Source organism: Kogia breviceps, chromosome 12, assembly GCF_026419965.1.
Source record: "Kogia breviceps isolate mKogBre1 chromosome 12, mKogBre1 haplotype 1, whole genome shotgun sequence".
NCBI classification, from domain to species: domain Eukaryota; kingdom Metazoa; phylum Chordata; class Mammalia; order Artiodactyla; family Physeteridae; genus Kogia; species Kogia breviceps.
Window position 1 is genome coordinate 51,513,259 of NC_081321.1, and position 15,138 is coordinate 51,528,396.

The 15,138-nt window shown below is 38.6% G+C and overlaps 1 protein-coding gene across 2 annotated transcripts in view; it reads left to right on the forward strand.

Moving 5' to 3' along the window:
• Positions 1–4: 4 nt before the first annotated feature.
• Positions 5–15,138, forward strand: part of SRGAP1 (SLIT-ROBO Rho GTPase activating protein 1) — a 271,830-nt gene continuing 256,696 nt past the window's right edge. Inside the window, exon 1 of one of the 2 annotated variants that reach the window (XM_059080331.2) lies at positions 5–794. In XM_059080331.2, coding sequence (XP_058936314.1) covers positions 728–794 — 67 coding nt within the window. In that variant the 5' untranslated portion in view covers positions 5–727. The remainder of the gene's footprint in view (positions 795–15,138) is intronic. The other variant, XM_059080329.2, reaches the window with a different exon arrangement.

Consider the following 15,138-nt stretch of genomic DNA (forward strand, 5'->3'; position numbering starts at 1 on the left):
CTCGGCGCACGGTGGCCCAGGAGGCAAAGGCCCCGCGAGGCGCCGGCGGTGGAGACCTAAACTCCGCCGGGGCTGTGCTCAAGACGCGTTCTTACGGTGCGGCAGACACCCTTGCGGCCGACGCCCGGGACTTGCTTTAGGATCGCGATTCCTCTTTCCTGCCCGGGGCAGTAGCAACCGTGTGTGCCGACGGAGGAACGGCAGTAGCATCCCCAGTCCGGGCGGGACCCCCGAGCGCCGGAGCCGGCGGCTGGAGCAGGAAGGGAGAGTCGCGGCGCCCGCCCTCCCCGGCTGGCCCTGCCCCGCGCGCCCCGTGCGGGTTGCTAACAATGGTGCGGAGCGCCGGCGCGATTCCCGCGTCCGCCCAGCGGTCGTAGAGGAAGTGGCCGGGCTCCGGGTGGGGTGGGCAGGGAGACGCCCCCCACCACTCGCTTGCTGGAGTTTGCCGGCGCGCCGGGCCTCTCCGGCCCCGAACCCTGGGCTCCCCTCCGCATCACCGACGGCAGCTCGATCCAGAGAGTATGGTGCCAGCGCCCGGGTTAATCTAGTCCTCGGCTCGCTCCTTTTTTTCCTCCTCCTCCTCCTCTCCCTCCCCCTTTCCCTCCTGTCGGTGCTGCCTCTGGGTTCCCGGCGTGTGGGAGTACAACTCTCTGCCTCTCCGAGGAGACTGGTCGGTGACCCCCTAACAGAACTTGCCCACTGAAAGCAAACCCAGAACAGCTGGATAATGTCCACTCCGAGCAGATTCAAAAAGGACAAAGAGATCATAGCCGAGTATGAAAGTCAAGTCAAAGGTAAGGATGGGAGCGGCTGCCTTGCTCCTTTTGTGTGCTTTCTTGTCATTGTGCTCCGGGAGTTGCATTTCTCACTTGCGGTCTGTGTTGGAGGAAGGTGGTGAGGAACAGCTAGACCGCCTCGTTGAGCCACCCGGGGCTTCGTGGAAGCCAATCCCAGTCCCAGTCCTAGTCCCGTCAAGCCCACAGGGAGCTGGAAACAGGGTGGCTCTCCGCCGCTACCAGGGCGCCCCTCCAATAGGGGAGAACTGGCTTTAACTTAACCACCTTCAGCCCGGCAACTTACATAGGAGGCAGGCAGCAGCAGTGGTTCCTGCCCAGTTATCATCACCGTTAGCCGTATTATTTTTTTTAAACGATACCATTGTCACAACGTAATTCTTTTTAAGGAGTCATTTTTTGAAGTCTGGCTCCGAAGTGCTCTAGAGCTTCATTGAGTGCAGGCAATTTTTGACATTCGCAGTGTTCACTAATTTATCAGGGCGAGTCCCGCTTTTATAATATAGCTACCTAAAAGCTTGGCAGTTAAACCAAGCAAGGACTAGTGGAATCAGACTCCTTTATAATGGGCCAGAATTCAGTGCCATCTCTCACACTCACACGGGAATATTGCTTTATCATTTGTTGGAGGCCACTTGCATGTAAAATGAAGGTTTGAATATTTGAGTAGTAGTTTCCACACTGTCAACTGATGAAGGAATCTAATTAATGTTGATTACGCATTTTTACTTAACGTGCCTTGTGGTTTAAAAAATATATTTTCTCTCCAGTACAAGTATTTTGTGGTGCTGTTGAAGAGTTTAATAAACATATATTTGTTATTTTTTTTCCCTCCTTTATCGTCTCTTATGGGTAGCTTTTCCCATCCATTGAGACAATGGATGGAGTGTTGAGATCATTGCTGTTCTTTGGAATATTCAATGCAAAGTTGATAAAAATTGCTTTGTAGACACCTGTGTTTGTACAGACACAATCTTATGAAAGGACTGCAGAGAAGGGCATTCCTGTACTTGTCTTGGGAAAAGTAGGAGCAGACTGGGGGTTCTTTTGTGTGGTCAAGTTGTGAAAATGCTTGGAGTCCTGTGAGAGGAGCTGGTGGGGAAACCCTCTGTCATCTGTGTGAATCTGGACCATCTCATCATGGCCAGAGGCAAACACAATATGCAAGCCCAGAGACTTAAGTTTCCTTTAGGTTGACTCCAATAATGGAGTTAAGATGAACACTGTTCAGGAAACACAGGTTTTTATATGCATGCAGTTAAGATAATTTATACTTGTAGGAACTGGTTACATTGACATGGAAGTTATGTTAGCAGAGAAGTAATTATTTGCTCGGAGACAGGTAAACTTTCTAATGAGCATAACCTTTCTTTTCTTAGAGGTCCAACACAGCCAAAAATCTTTCATACTGAGGTAGAACTCTTGTTCAGAATCACCATTTCTCTGTGCGGTTTTTCCACATGGCTCTTTGTGGCAGGTCTTCAAGGGGTAGGAGTCTGGTTTTCCTGCTGCTTGGAGCACTGACTTGCAGCATGTATTTCCAAGTATTGGTTTCGGTGTTTCTGCTCTAAGGTCATTTGTCCATGATCAAGTCTTTACCTGAAAAATATTCTCATGATTAATCTCTTTCAGAGTATGAATTTTATAGTCATACGGTTACTTATATGCTTTGAGAGTATAGGTCGTCTATATTGAATTTTAAATAAATACAATGGGGACTTCCCTGGCAATCCAGTGGTTAAGACTCGGCGTTTCCAGTGTAAGGGGTGCGGGTTCTATGCCTGGTCCGGGAGCTGAGATCCCACATGCTGCAGGGCACAATAACAACAAAAATAAATAAATAAAATAAAAATCAATAAAATGGGATGTGTTGCAATGCTTAAAATATGTCCATCAAATCCAATCCAAGGAAAAATCACAAACATGGTAAAAATTACTTTTGGAACAAATTCTGTCCCATAGAAAGTGATCTGCCTATTCCCTTCAACCCTCCTCACTTACCTGTGAGTCCTCAGGCTGCTTCATGGCTCTTTACTACACCTGACCTGCCCTTCTCATCAGAGCCTGTGTCCAGACTTCATCTACTTCCCCTGTAATACTTACACATCCTGTGTCTAACCCAGATCCTTATATGCATATGCAAATATGGGAATAGGGAAATATCAGTACAATGGAATTGGATCATATACACCTTGAATGGCACACATTCACCTGAATTTACTAGGCAAAATCAAGAAGACAGTGGAAGAGAAATGAGTTAAATAGTTAAATAGAGCATGAGGCCCGCTGTCTTGTGCAGTGAGAATAGGTCCCTTATTAAGGATAGTTTCAGAGGTAGGATCCTGGTTTTCTAACTGTTTCTCTTCCTGAGCCCCTCTTTAAGGGTGAGTCTCTCACCCTGGCAGATGCTAGTCCACTGCTTAAAGGTAGGCGGTTTTGGAACAACCAACTCTTTCAATTCTAGCAGGTATTTCATCTGATGGTAAACAAAAGAAAGTGGCTTATTCTATTGCTGGAGGAAAACCTAGCTGTGCTGGACTCATTAAGAGAAGACATTGGTCTCTTCCCAATGAATAAAGACGTAAATATTGGACTCTCTGCGTGATTTAAGTGATACACTTAAATGTATCAAGAATCATTTTTGATTATATGTGACTTTTTAACCTTCTGACTTGAATCTAACATTCTGGAGTATTGTCCTTTCTTATTCTCTCCAATTTCCCCTAATACCAGTTGCATTTATCTCAGAATTTCTGAGGTAAGGGTTCGATTGAAAAGAATGACTCCACAGATGTGGGATTTAGCCACTGTGGCTGCCTGCATGTGTTTAGGAAACAGACTTCATGGGGCTATTTCCAATTTGAAAAGAACCATCCTAGGTGTAACGTAATTTTATGCGTAAGACCATATATGTATCCAGTTAGATGTATCATGTAGGACAAGTCACTTAGCTTCTTCCTGGGTTTTGGTTTTCTTATCTGTAAGATAAGGAGTTTAGATTCTCTCAGTCCTAAGGGTCTTTGAGTCTAATTGAAGATGTCATGTCAGTTCACATTAATTATGCAGTAAAATCTTCAAGCTTTTTGCGTTTTCTCTTGACTGCCCTGTTTTGAGGAGGGTTACCTTTGCTTTAACTCTTTTCATAATGAATTCACAAACACTATGTATTATCTGATTTCTCAAGGAATTAAAATGTAATACCACAGAAAATACAGAAAAATAATAAAACCACGTTCAGAAAAGTAGAGCATAGAATTGTAAGAGGGGGAAGAATTGGGAATTATACAAGTAGTTAAAGGATTAGATAGGTTTAAATCGAGGACAAAAGGACCCCAAGCAATAATTTAAAAGATTAATGTGTTAGTTAATGTGTTAACTAGGAGGAGAAAGACTACTTCATGCGTGTTGGTCAACTTCCCAAAGATTTAGAATCCAGAGAAATTAATCTCTTATTTGTGTGGGCCCTTAAAAGGCAAGATTGTCTGGAAAAGTGTATGAAACTCAAACCAGTTGACTACACTACTCTTAGCATCTCTGGCAAAAAGCTTAGCAGTGGAAAAGATCGCAGCAAGTGGCTAACAGAAGGTTTGGGGATTATCTGTAGATTTTAGAGATCTAGTAATTTTTGAATTCTGCAGCAGAAATATTATGGAGCCCATGTAAAAAATATTGGTTCACATATGGGAGTCAGAAGAAACAAAAGACACATTTTGTGAGGTGGAACTCATGGATGGGAGGTTGTGTTTATTTTTAATAATAAGTGTTGTTAGTTGCTAAGAATTGACAGCTATTATTTGCAGTATTTTCCTGAGGATAATCTCATACTCATCTATGTGCCATACGTGCAGGAAGTGCCAAGAAAATCTGTTGTTTTTCAACCACTCTGCTGCCTGAAGTACAAATAGTACACTTTGGTAGCAGATGTAGCATAAGGAAATGCCAGTTCAATTTAATATGACCTCCCATCATGTGATAGGTTTCAATAGGGAAATTAAAAGTTCTACTGTCACTCATAGGGAACCTGTGTCTACCTCTAATGTTCTTCGTTTAACTTGCAATAGAAAACAACAATTTAAATTACGAATTAAAACTTTATAGCTGGGAAGGACTTTAAACATTTCCTGTCCAGCCCACTTCAGCGGTGCAAGGAGGCATAATGTCAGTTACACAATTAACAGTAACATATGTGGGACTGGAACCCAGGTCCTCAGCTTTTTGGTAACAGTGGTTTACTTTTAGATGCCTCACAAAGAAGAGTAGGAGATAGAACACTTTGCTGTTTAGACTTTACATCCGTTGAAGGAATCATAGTTGGATGGAAGAGAGAACAGCAACTCTGGTCTTTTAACAGGAGGAGTTAATTAAATTGATTAACCATAACTAAGTTGTTTTTTTCACCAAGATCATTTCAAGAAACCACCAATGCCCAGGCAGCAGCTTCACAGGGTGGTTTTAAGATCAAGGGGAAAAAAACATGGTGAATATGTACAAATGTAACGCACTTGAAATTTTGGTCATACTAAGTGAAGCTACTGCAATAAGCCCTCTTATGTTGTCCAGAAAACCTGATTTGTTTCATGAACTTCAAAGTATCTTAAGAAATAGTTTTGGAGAAATTTTTAAGCAAAGCATGCTCTGAAATACAGTGAGGGTTGGAGTATGCTATGGAATGGTAAATCTGAGCTCTAACTGTCTAGATTTGTGCTGTGTGATGACCAGGTCAGGAACCCCACATCCTCAGCTCTGGTCCAATTTGAGAGTCTACTTTGTGGACTGAGCAGACCCTTTTTTATGCTAACTATTTTTATTTCAGGTTACATAACTGAGAATTAAGATTTTTTTTAAAACGGAGTAAGCTGTATGTCTAATCACGCAGGCTGCCTTTGTTTTAGTGGTTTGAAGGCAGAAGTTGGGAATAGAGACAGTTACTAGAAGACATTTTTAGTTATTTGAAGGTATTTTTATTCATTGGACCCAAATAACTTTTTAATTTATTGACAACATATATATGCTCACCTGTTGGTATCTCAGGATGGGAAAAAAATAGAACATAGTGTTTAAGAGCAGAAACTGGTGTTAGCCTTTCAGCCCTGCCACTAATAATATATTTGACCCCTAACAGTCAACTTCTTCATCTGTAAAATGGGGATAATAATAGTACTTATCTCCTTGCCTTTGAGAGGCTTCTGTGAGGTGATTTGTGGAAAGCCTTTATCACACCCTTGGCACCAATAAATAGTCTATAAAAATTAGGCCTTGTTATCTGTTTAATTTGGGTTTTCTTTATGTTTCAACTGCTTCTTGTTACATTCTGACTTAGATAAGCTTTTTGAAATTCAAATACATAACCACCAATCTGCTGCCTAAATAGATCCCAAAGTGGGCGATTCTTAAATCATCCTGATAAAGTCCTCTGTACTTTTAGAATGGAGTGAGTTTCATGGTGGAATTTAAAAGGGATATGTGATAGGCAAACCAGAGAGATTCCCAGCTCCTTATAAGGTGGATTTTTTTTTTTATTGTGTCATTCCTTTTTATGTAAGTACAAGTAACAGCCGAAAAGCACATTTCCTGGGCTGCCATGTGTTTGCTTACAACTTTTGTTTTACATTTTCTCTACCTTTAATGATGCCAAATGGAAAATGAAAACTGTAGTCCAATCAACTGATTTTATTTACCCGTGGTGAAAAGGATTCTTATGATGTCAGATAAAGTCTCTGACTTAATTTCATAGTTTTGAGCAAAATATTTTGTTTTAAAATCAATATAGAAATGAAAATTTTCACTTGTACCTGCTAATTTGCTTTTGCTTCATTTGAAAGCACTTTTTTTCCAGCTTTATTGAGATATATTTGACATATAACAGAAAGCACTTTGATATTAAAAATTATTGTGTATGTATCCTCCACACCTCCTGGTATAGGGCTTCATTAAACATTAATTGAATGAATAGAGTGATTGTTTTGAATTATCATTCCTTTATAGTATAAACTAACATGGCGATCATTCAGAATTATCTAGGGTGTCCAATGAAGTGTTACCACAAAATTAAACTGAATTCAAATGTGTGTAACTTCTTTAGAAAGTCACAGAGTTGGAAACAGTCTGAGTGTCCAACAATGGAGAATAGTTAACTAAATTCCACTGGGGAATGGTTAACTAACTTGTGCACATGGAATGTTATGGGGTCATTAACAGTGGTTTTTGAAGAACGTTTTATGGTATGGAGAAATATTTTATAATAATTGGGAAAAAGACCATTAAAAAAAAAAGCATGGTTAGGACAAGCTAAAACAGAGCTAAATTGATGTATAGCTACGTACATACACGTGTGTCAGCCATACTGGGTAGGTGAAACCGTAGTTGTAGTTGGACCTCAGTCTTATATGTCACCAACAAAAGAAATAAAACATCACTCCCTCCAAGTCAGATGTTCTGGGAAGTCAAAAGTTTATAATTAAAGTTAACTTACATGGCGGGGAAAAAAGGATGATGAAATAATAATAATGAGAAATAGGGCTTCCCTGGTGGCACAGTTGTTGAGAGTCCGCCTGCCGATGCAGGGAACACGGGTTCGTGCCTCGGTCCGGGAAGATCCCACATGCTGCGGAGCGGCTGGGCCCGTGAGCCATGGCCGCTGGGCCTGCGCGTCCGGAGCCTGTGCTCCGCAACGGGAGAGGCCACAGCAGTGAGAGGCCCGCGTACTGCAAAAAAAAAATAAAGAAAAGTAACAGCAGCTAACAGTTATTGAGCGCTCACGGTGTGCCAGTCACTGTCATGGCTGTTTTGCATGGGTGGACTCGTCTTTCTATGTACATACCAAGCTATAACGCATGGCGGGAGGAGTTTCCGGTTATTTTTCCTGTTTGGTATAGGTTGTATTTCCTGTACTTTTGGACCTCAGTACATCCTTCTCCTTGGTAAATTTCCTGGCCTAATGCAGGAATCTCACTTTGAGACCCACCCTCCTTCGGGATGGGGGTGGGGCAAGGTGCATCCAAGCGAAATTGAACCTCTGCTGATCAGGTTTGTTCACAGGACAATTTCAAACTTCCTGTTTGTTTACAACTCAGTGATATACTTTGGTTTTTTTCTTGCTTTGAATTCAGCTAACATTTCGTAGGTTGGAGGGTGGGAGAAGCAGCTGCTCTTTTTCTTTTCGCAGCCTCTCTTTTTCTTTTCTTTTTTTGGGTGAAATATATATACAAGTGGGTACGGAAAATTATTTACAATTTAATGCATAATAATAAAATGAATACCTGGTTAGTAGCCACCCAGGTTAAGAAATAGAACATTAGCAGTGTCTAGAAACCCCCACATTGTTCCCTTTCTAACAAATCTCTCTTCATCCTGTTGCCCCCTCAATAACAATTCTGAATTTAGTATTAATCATCCCCTTGTTTTCTTTAAAGTTTTATGATAGTTTTATAGTTTTCTTTATAGTTTTGATGTATGTTATATCCATGCATCAAAAATACAAAGCCCTTTTGAACACATACCAGATATTTTAATGATATTAAAGAATTGATGTTAATTTTTAAAAATAACAGTATTTTGGCATGTATAATAAATCTTTATCTTTTAAATATATTTGCTGAAGTATTTGGGGATGGCTAAGATTTGCTTCAAGATAATCTGGGGGAAGGAGGAAGTAGGTGGGAATACAGATAAAATAAGATTAGCCAGGAATTGATAATTCTTGGGTACATGGGGTTCATTATTTTATTCTCTTTACTTTTGTGTATGTTTAAAATTTTCTCTAATAAAAAATTTTCAAAGTAAGTATGCCTTCTTATGACTTCCATTTTCACTCAATGTTATATTAAGATTGATCTACATCAATGTGTGTAGCTATCATTAATTTATTTTCACTGATATATAGTATTCCAGTGCATGAAAATACTGGAAGCTATTTATTCATTCTTTATGACATTTGGGTTATTTCCACTTTTTTGCCATCATGATTAATAATAATATATAAAATGCTGTGAGTGTCTCCTAGTGTACATGAGTTTCTCTATGTATATTTGCTGGGTCATAGGGAATGTGCATGGTCAACTTTACTATATCAAACTTTTCTCTAAGTGCTTGGTAGTTATTCTCTTACCAGCAGTGAATGAGAATTCCACATCCTGAAAAACACTTAGTATGGGCCAATGTATTAGTTAAGGTAAAGGCTAAACTATAATAATAAAGAGAACCTTGAAAGACAATAACCTAAAAATGTAGAAATTTCTCATATAACAGTCTGGAGGTGTGCAGTCCAGGCTACCAGGACAGTTTTGCCTCCTTAAATTATTTGAGTTTTCTCCATCTCCTTCCTCTGCCATCAGCTAGGGAACTGAACTTGTATGCCTGGTTGAAACTGGGTCTTAAGTATATCCATGTTCTGACTTACAGGAAGGAAAATGAGTCTTGAGGAGCATATGGCCAATGTGTTAAAACCCAGGCCAGAAATAATACAGAGAATTTCCATTCATTTAACTGGTGAGAACTTAGTCACAGGACAACATCTTGCTGCAAGGGAGGCTGGCAAATGTAGTCTACCTGGGCGGCCCTGTTTCCAGCTACAACTTCATGACCATGGAAGGAGGGAACAGATTTGGACAACCAGTAGTCAGCATGAAGACAAGGTTTTTTGGAGAGGCAATCTACTGGGGTAAAATGGTATTTTGGCTTAAGTTGTATGTCTTTGATTGATGGTGAGATAGAGCATCTTTTCACATGTTTAAGGGCCATTTACTTTTGTTACTAAAACGCTTATTCATACCTTTGCCCATTTATCTGTTGGTTTGTCTTTTTCTTATTGATTTGTGCATTTTGTTTTGTTTTAGTATGTTCTTAATATTGATCTTTTGTCAATTATATCTGTTGCAAATATCTTCTCCCTGTTTGTAGTTTGTATTTTCACATTATATATATATATATATATATATATATTTTTTTTTGCCATACGCGGGCCTCTCACTGTTGTGGTCTCTCCCTTTGGCCGTGGCTCATGGGCCCAGCTGCTCCGCGGCATGTGGGATCTTCCCGGACCGGGACACGAACCCGTGTCCCCTGCATCAGCAGGCGGACTCTCAACCACTGCGCCACCAGGGAAACCCCTGTATTTTCACATTTAAAAAAGGAAACTCTGGATAAACAGAAGTTGCTCATTTTAATTTGTTCAGATGTATCAATTATTTATATTTGGTGTTTAAGCAATCCTTCCCTACTCTAAGGTCAGAAAGATATCTGTCTATATCATCTTATGAATGTTTTAAAATCTTGCTTTTGACATAAAAGTTTTAAATTTATCTGAAGTTATTTTTCATATTGTGAACTATTTTTAGTTCTTTTCATGGGGATGACCAAATTTTTCATTCCACTTGCTAAATAATTTCTTCTTTTAAAAAGTAATCTACTAGCTACTTCTGTCTTGATCAGAGTTTCATGTATACATGTGTCTATTTCTGGGCACATTATTGTGTTTCATTGGTTAATTTATAAATTCTTGCACATACCACACTATCTCAATTACTATAGCTTTATAATAAGTCTTATATTTGGTAGGCCAAATTCTCCTTCCTTATACCCTTTCAGAAGTATCTTGGTGATCTTGATCCTTTCTCTTTCATGTGCATTTTATTTATTTATTTATAAAATATTTATTTGGCTGTGTTAGGTCTTAGTTGCGGCATGCGGACTCTTAGTTGCTGCATGCGTGCAAGATCTAGTTCCATGGCCAGAGATCTAACCCGGGCCCCCTGCATTGGGAGTGCAGAGTCTTAGCCACTGGACCACCAGGGAAGTCCCTCATGTGCATTTTAGGATCAGTTTTCCTTCCATGGGAAGCCCATAGGCATTTTGATTGAAACTGTGTGAAATTATAAAGCAATTAGCAGAGAATTGGCAACTGTATATTAGATTATAAGTTCTACTTACCCATGAATATGAATATTTCTCCATTTATTTAGTTGTTTTAAAATATCTTACTGTAAAGTTTTATATTTTCTATGTTTTTTGTTAGACTTATTTCACTTTTGTTACTAATGTTTATGAGATCTCTTTTAAAATTGTTTTCTAATTGTTTCTGGTATACGGAAATGCAGTTTACTTTAGTATATTGGTCTTATATCCAGCCACTTTGCTAGTTTATTATTATTTCAAATAATTTGTTCATTTTTTGGTTAAAAAATCTTATTATTTGCAAATATAAAGACAATTATATTTCCTCCTTCCCAAACCTTATGGCTTTAATTTCTTCTATTTTTTCCCTAGGCAGAATTTTGAGTATGAAGTTAATAAACGTAGTGAATTGTCATTCTTTTCTTGTTCTGGATTTAAAGGGAGTGTTTTCAAGCCTCTCCTACCGTAAAGGATAATGATTGTTCTCAGTTTATTATAGATATTCTTATCAGGTTAAGTTTCATGTATTCTCTGTTTACTTGAAATTTTAATCATTAATAGTTCATTGAAAGTTATCCTTTTTTCTTTTTGCATCTATTGATTTTTAAAAATATTTATTTATTTGTATATTTGGCTGCATTGGGTCTTAATTGTGGCACACGGGATCTTTCGTTGTGGCATGTGGACTCTTCGTTGAGGCATGCAGGCTTATCTAGTTGCAGCATGTGGGCTGTGTAGTTGTGGTGTGTGGGATTAGTAGTTGCAACATGCAGGCTTATTGCCCACGGCATGTGGGATCTTAGTTCTTGGACCAGGGATCGAACCTGCATCCCCTGCATCCTCTGCATTGGAAGGCAGATTCTTAACCACTGGACCACCAGGGAAGTCCCTGCATCTATTGATATTATTTTTTCTTCTTTAATCTGTTAATGTAATAAGAAATATTTACAGAGTTTCTAATATTGAACCATCTCTGTATTCCAGAATTAAACCTATCTTCATCATTGTATTATATATGTAAATAGTTGGATTCATTTTGCCAATATTTAGTTCAGGTGTTTTTTTTGCTGTTGTTTTTTGTTTTTTGTCTCTAAATTCTTGAATGAAACAGACCCATGGCTTTCCTTTCAGATAATGTCCTTGTCTGGGTTCATATTTCAGTTATACTAGCCTAACAGAATGCATTGGAGAGTATTGCTTCTCTTTCTATTTTGTAAGAGTTTGAAATTTTGGAATATTCCTTCTCCTGTAAGGTCGGTAAAACTGCTTATTTGGGTCTAGTTATTTTCTTTGTGTGAAGAACTTTTAACTGCTATTCAGCAGTTAATCATTAGTTTTACTAGTGATAGGAGTCAGTTTTGTTAAGTTATGTTTTTCTAGAAATGTCTCTTTTTTGTGTAAGTTTTCAAATATATTGACATAATGTTGATGATAGTATATTTTTAAAATACGGGCTGATCTGTATTTAATTTAAAATATTATTGTAGGGAATTCCCTGGTGGTCCAGTGGTGAGGACTTGGCACTTTCACTGCAGGGGCACCTGGTCAGGGAACTAAGATCCTGTAAGCCACGCAGTGGGACCAGAAAATGAATATAAAAAATAAAATATTATTTAAAAATATTTATTTTTGCCTTATCTCTTTCTTGCTGAATCTTAAAAGGGGGTTGTCTATTTTTGTTGTTTTTTTCTTTTCTCTTACTGATATCTGCTCTTATCTTGACTCTCATCCTTTAAATTTTCTTTAGATTTATTCTGTTCTTTATCTGTTTTTTTTTAAGTTGGACATACAGCTCATTTGTTTTTATCCTTCTTTGCTACTGTAAGCATTTAAGGCAATAAATTTCTTTTCTAATGTAAATGTTATTTCTAATAAAAGCATCATTCTTAACAAAGGCATCTGTTCTTCCCCCCATAAATATTCTCCCCTAAAAAATATTTATGATAATTCCCCTTAAAGTACCATTTTTGCTTCATCTAGAAAGTTTGATGTGTAAAGTTTATTAAAATTAACTTCTGAGTATTTTGAATTTCTTATAATGGTTTCCTCTTTGCCCCATGAGGTATATAGGAGTGTGACTTTACATTAAAAAAAAAAAGCAAGGGGACTTCCCTGGTGGTGCAGTGGATAAGAATCCGCCTGCCACTGCATGGGACACGGGTTAGATCCCTGGTCTGGGAAGATCCCACATGCTGTGGAGCAACTAAGCCTGTGCACCACAACTACTGAGCCTGCGCTCGAGAGCCTGCAAGCCACAACTGCTGAGCCCACGTGCCACAACTCCTGAAGCCCATGCATCTAGAGCCCATGCTCTGCAACAAGAGAAGCCACTGCAATGAAAAGCCCGCGCACTGCAACGAAGAGTAGCCCCTGCTTGCCGCAACTAGAGAAAGCCTGTGCACAGCAACAAAGACCCAACGCAGCCAAAAATTAATAAAGAATTAATTAATTAAAAAAAATTTTTTAAGTGAGGATATTTATCTTTTTTAAAAAATATAATTACTACGTTGCAATCTGAGAGTAATCGTGTTTGAAATTAGTTGGGGATTATTTCCTCTTACTATTCTCTGGAGGAATTCATGTAAGACTGGAATTATGTGACTCCTAAATGTTTAGTAAAGTTATCCAAGTTTAGTATTTTCATCAAGAAAAAAAATCTGTCAGGACTTCCTTGGCAGTCCAGTGGTTAAGACTTCGCACTGCCAATGCAGAGGGCACAGGTTTGATCCCTGGTCCGGAGAACTAAGATCCCACATGCTGTGTGGTGTGGCCAAAAAATAAAATTTTAAATAAGAAAAAGAAAAACATCTGTCATTGCTTTCAAATTTACAAATTTTCTTTTACTTTATGGCTGCGTCGGGTCTTTGTTGCTGTGCGTGGACTTTCTCTAGTTGCGGCGAGCGGGGGCTACTCTTCCTTGAGGCACACAGGCTTCTCATTGCAGTGGCTTCTGTTGCAGGGCACGGGCTCTAGGTACGTGGGCTTCAGGAGTTGCAGCACACAGGCTCAGCAGTTGTGGCACACAGACTCAGTAGTTGTGACTCACAGCGTCTAAAGAGCAGGCTCAGTAGTTGTGGCACACGGGCTTAGTTGCTCTGCAGCATGTGGGACCCTCCCAGACCAGGGATCGAACCTGTGTCCCCTGTATTGGCAGGTGGATTCTTAACCACTGCACCACCAGGGAAGTCTCTATAAATTTTTATATGTAGTGTTTTTGTTACCTTTCAGTTCTTTGTATTTTCTAATTTCCATTATGTTTTTTTTTCTGCGACTCATAATCTGTTTAAAAGTGTGTTTTAAATTTTTCAGATATACGAAGTTATTTCATTTATGGTTTTATTACTGATTTCTAACTTAATTGCATTGTCATCATAGAACATGGTCTGATTATATTGATGTTCTGAAATGTTTTTCTTGACCATGTTTTCTTTGACCATGTTATTTAAGATTATAAGCCTCAACCTCTCCTGGCTCTTCCCATCTTCCTTCTCCTGCTTTCTATCTCTCCATAGCACTCATTATCATTTGATCTGTTTTATACTGACCTTATCTTGTTTGGGGACTTTTAAAATTCATTACTTATATGAAAGCTGGTGATGTGATTAAAATTATATTTTAAAAATATTTTATCCAGCATTTTAGTTTCAACCTGAAAAGTCAGGTTCAAAATCTATGTCAGAACTACTGACATATATAATAAGTATGAGTTAAGACCAAAATGATAAGGAATTTAAAGGAATTTGAAAGGAAATGGTTTTGATGTTCAGAGAAAGATGATCCAAAATATTTCAATTTACTATATTTCAATTTACTATATACTCTAGGAAACAGAAGTCTAATATTCAGTAGTTTGTTTTTGGGTTTTTTTGGAGCCCATCAGTATATTACATTGTTTTATTGAGATATAATTGACATATATTATAACATTATATGTCATAACAATATACTAATCGTATATTAGTTTCAGGCGTACATCATAATGATTCGATAGTTGTAAATATTGCCGCATGAGCACCACAATAAGTCTAGTTATCGTCCATCACCACACAGTTAGAATTTTTTTCCTGTGATGAAAACTTTTAAAATCTACTCTCTTAGTAACTTCATAAAATTATTTTTAATTTATCCAATATGAAGTTCTGTTTTAGCAAGAGAACCTAAAAGTATATACAGTTCAAGTTACTGGGAAGAATAAGTCTGTGTTTTTTAGTCCCTGCCCTCCAGAATGATGTTTATAACCCAAGATCCATACCCTGAAGAGGATACACATAGATGAGAGCAAATAATGTTATCCTAACACTTTCAAGTTCTTCATATATAGGTTTATGTCTACGCATGGAAAAATCCAGGATATATGGATTTTAGGGATGAAAATACGTAGTGAGGATCAGTGAAAGGCTTTGATTTGGGCAGAGCGTGAAAACATCCACACTTTTCTGAATAATCTGAGATG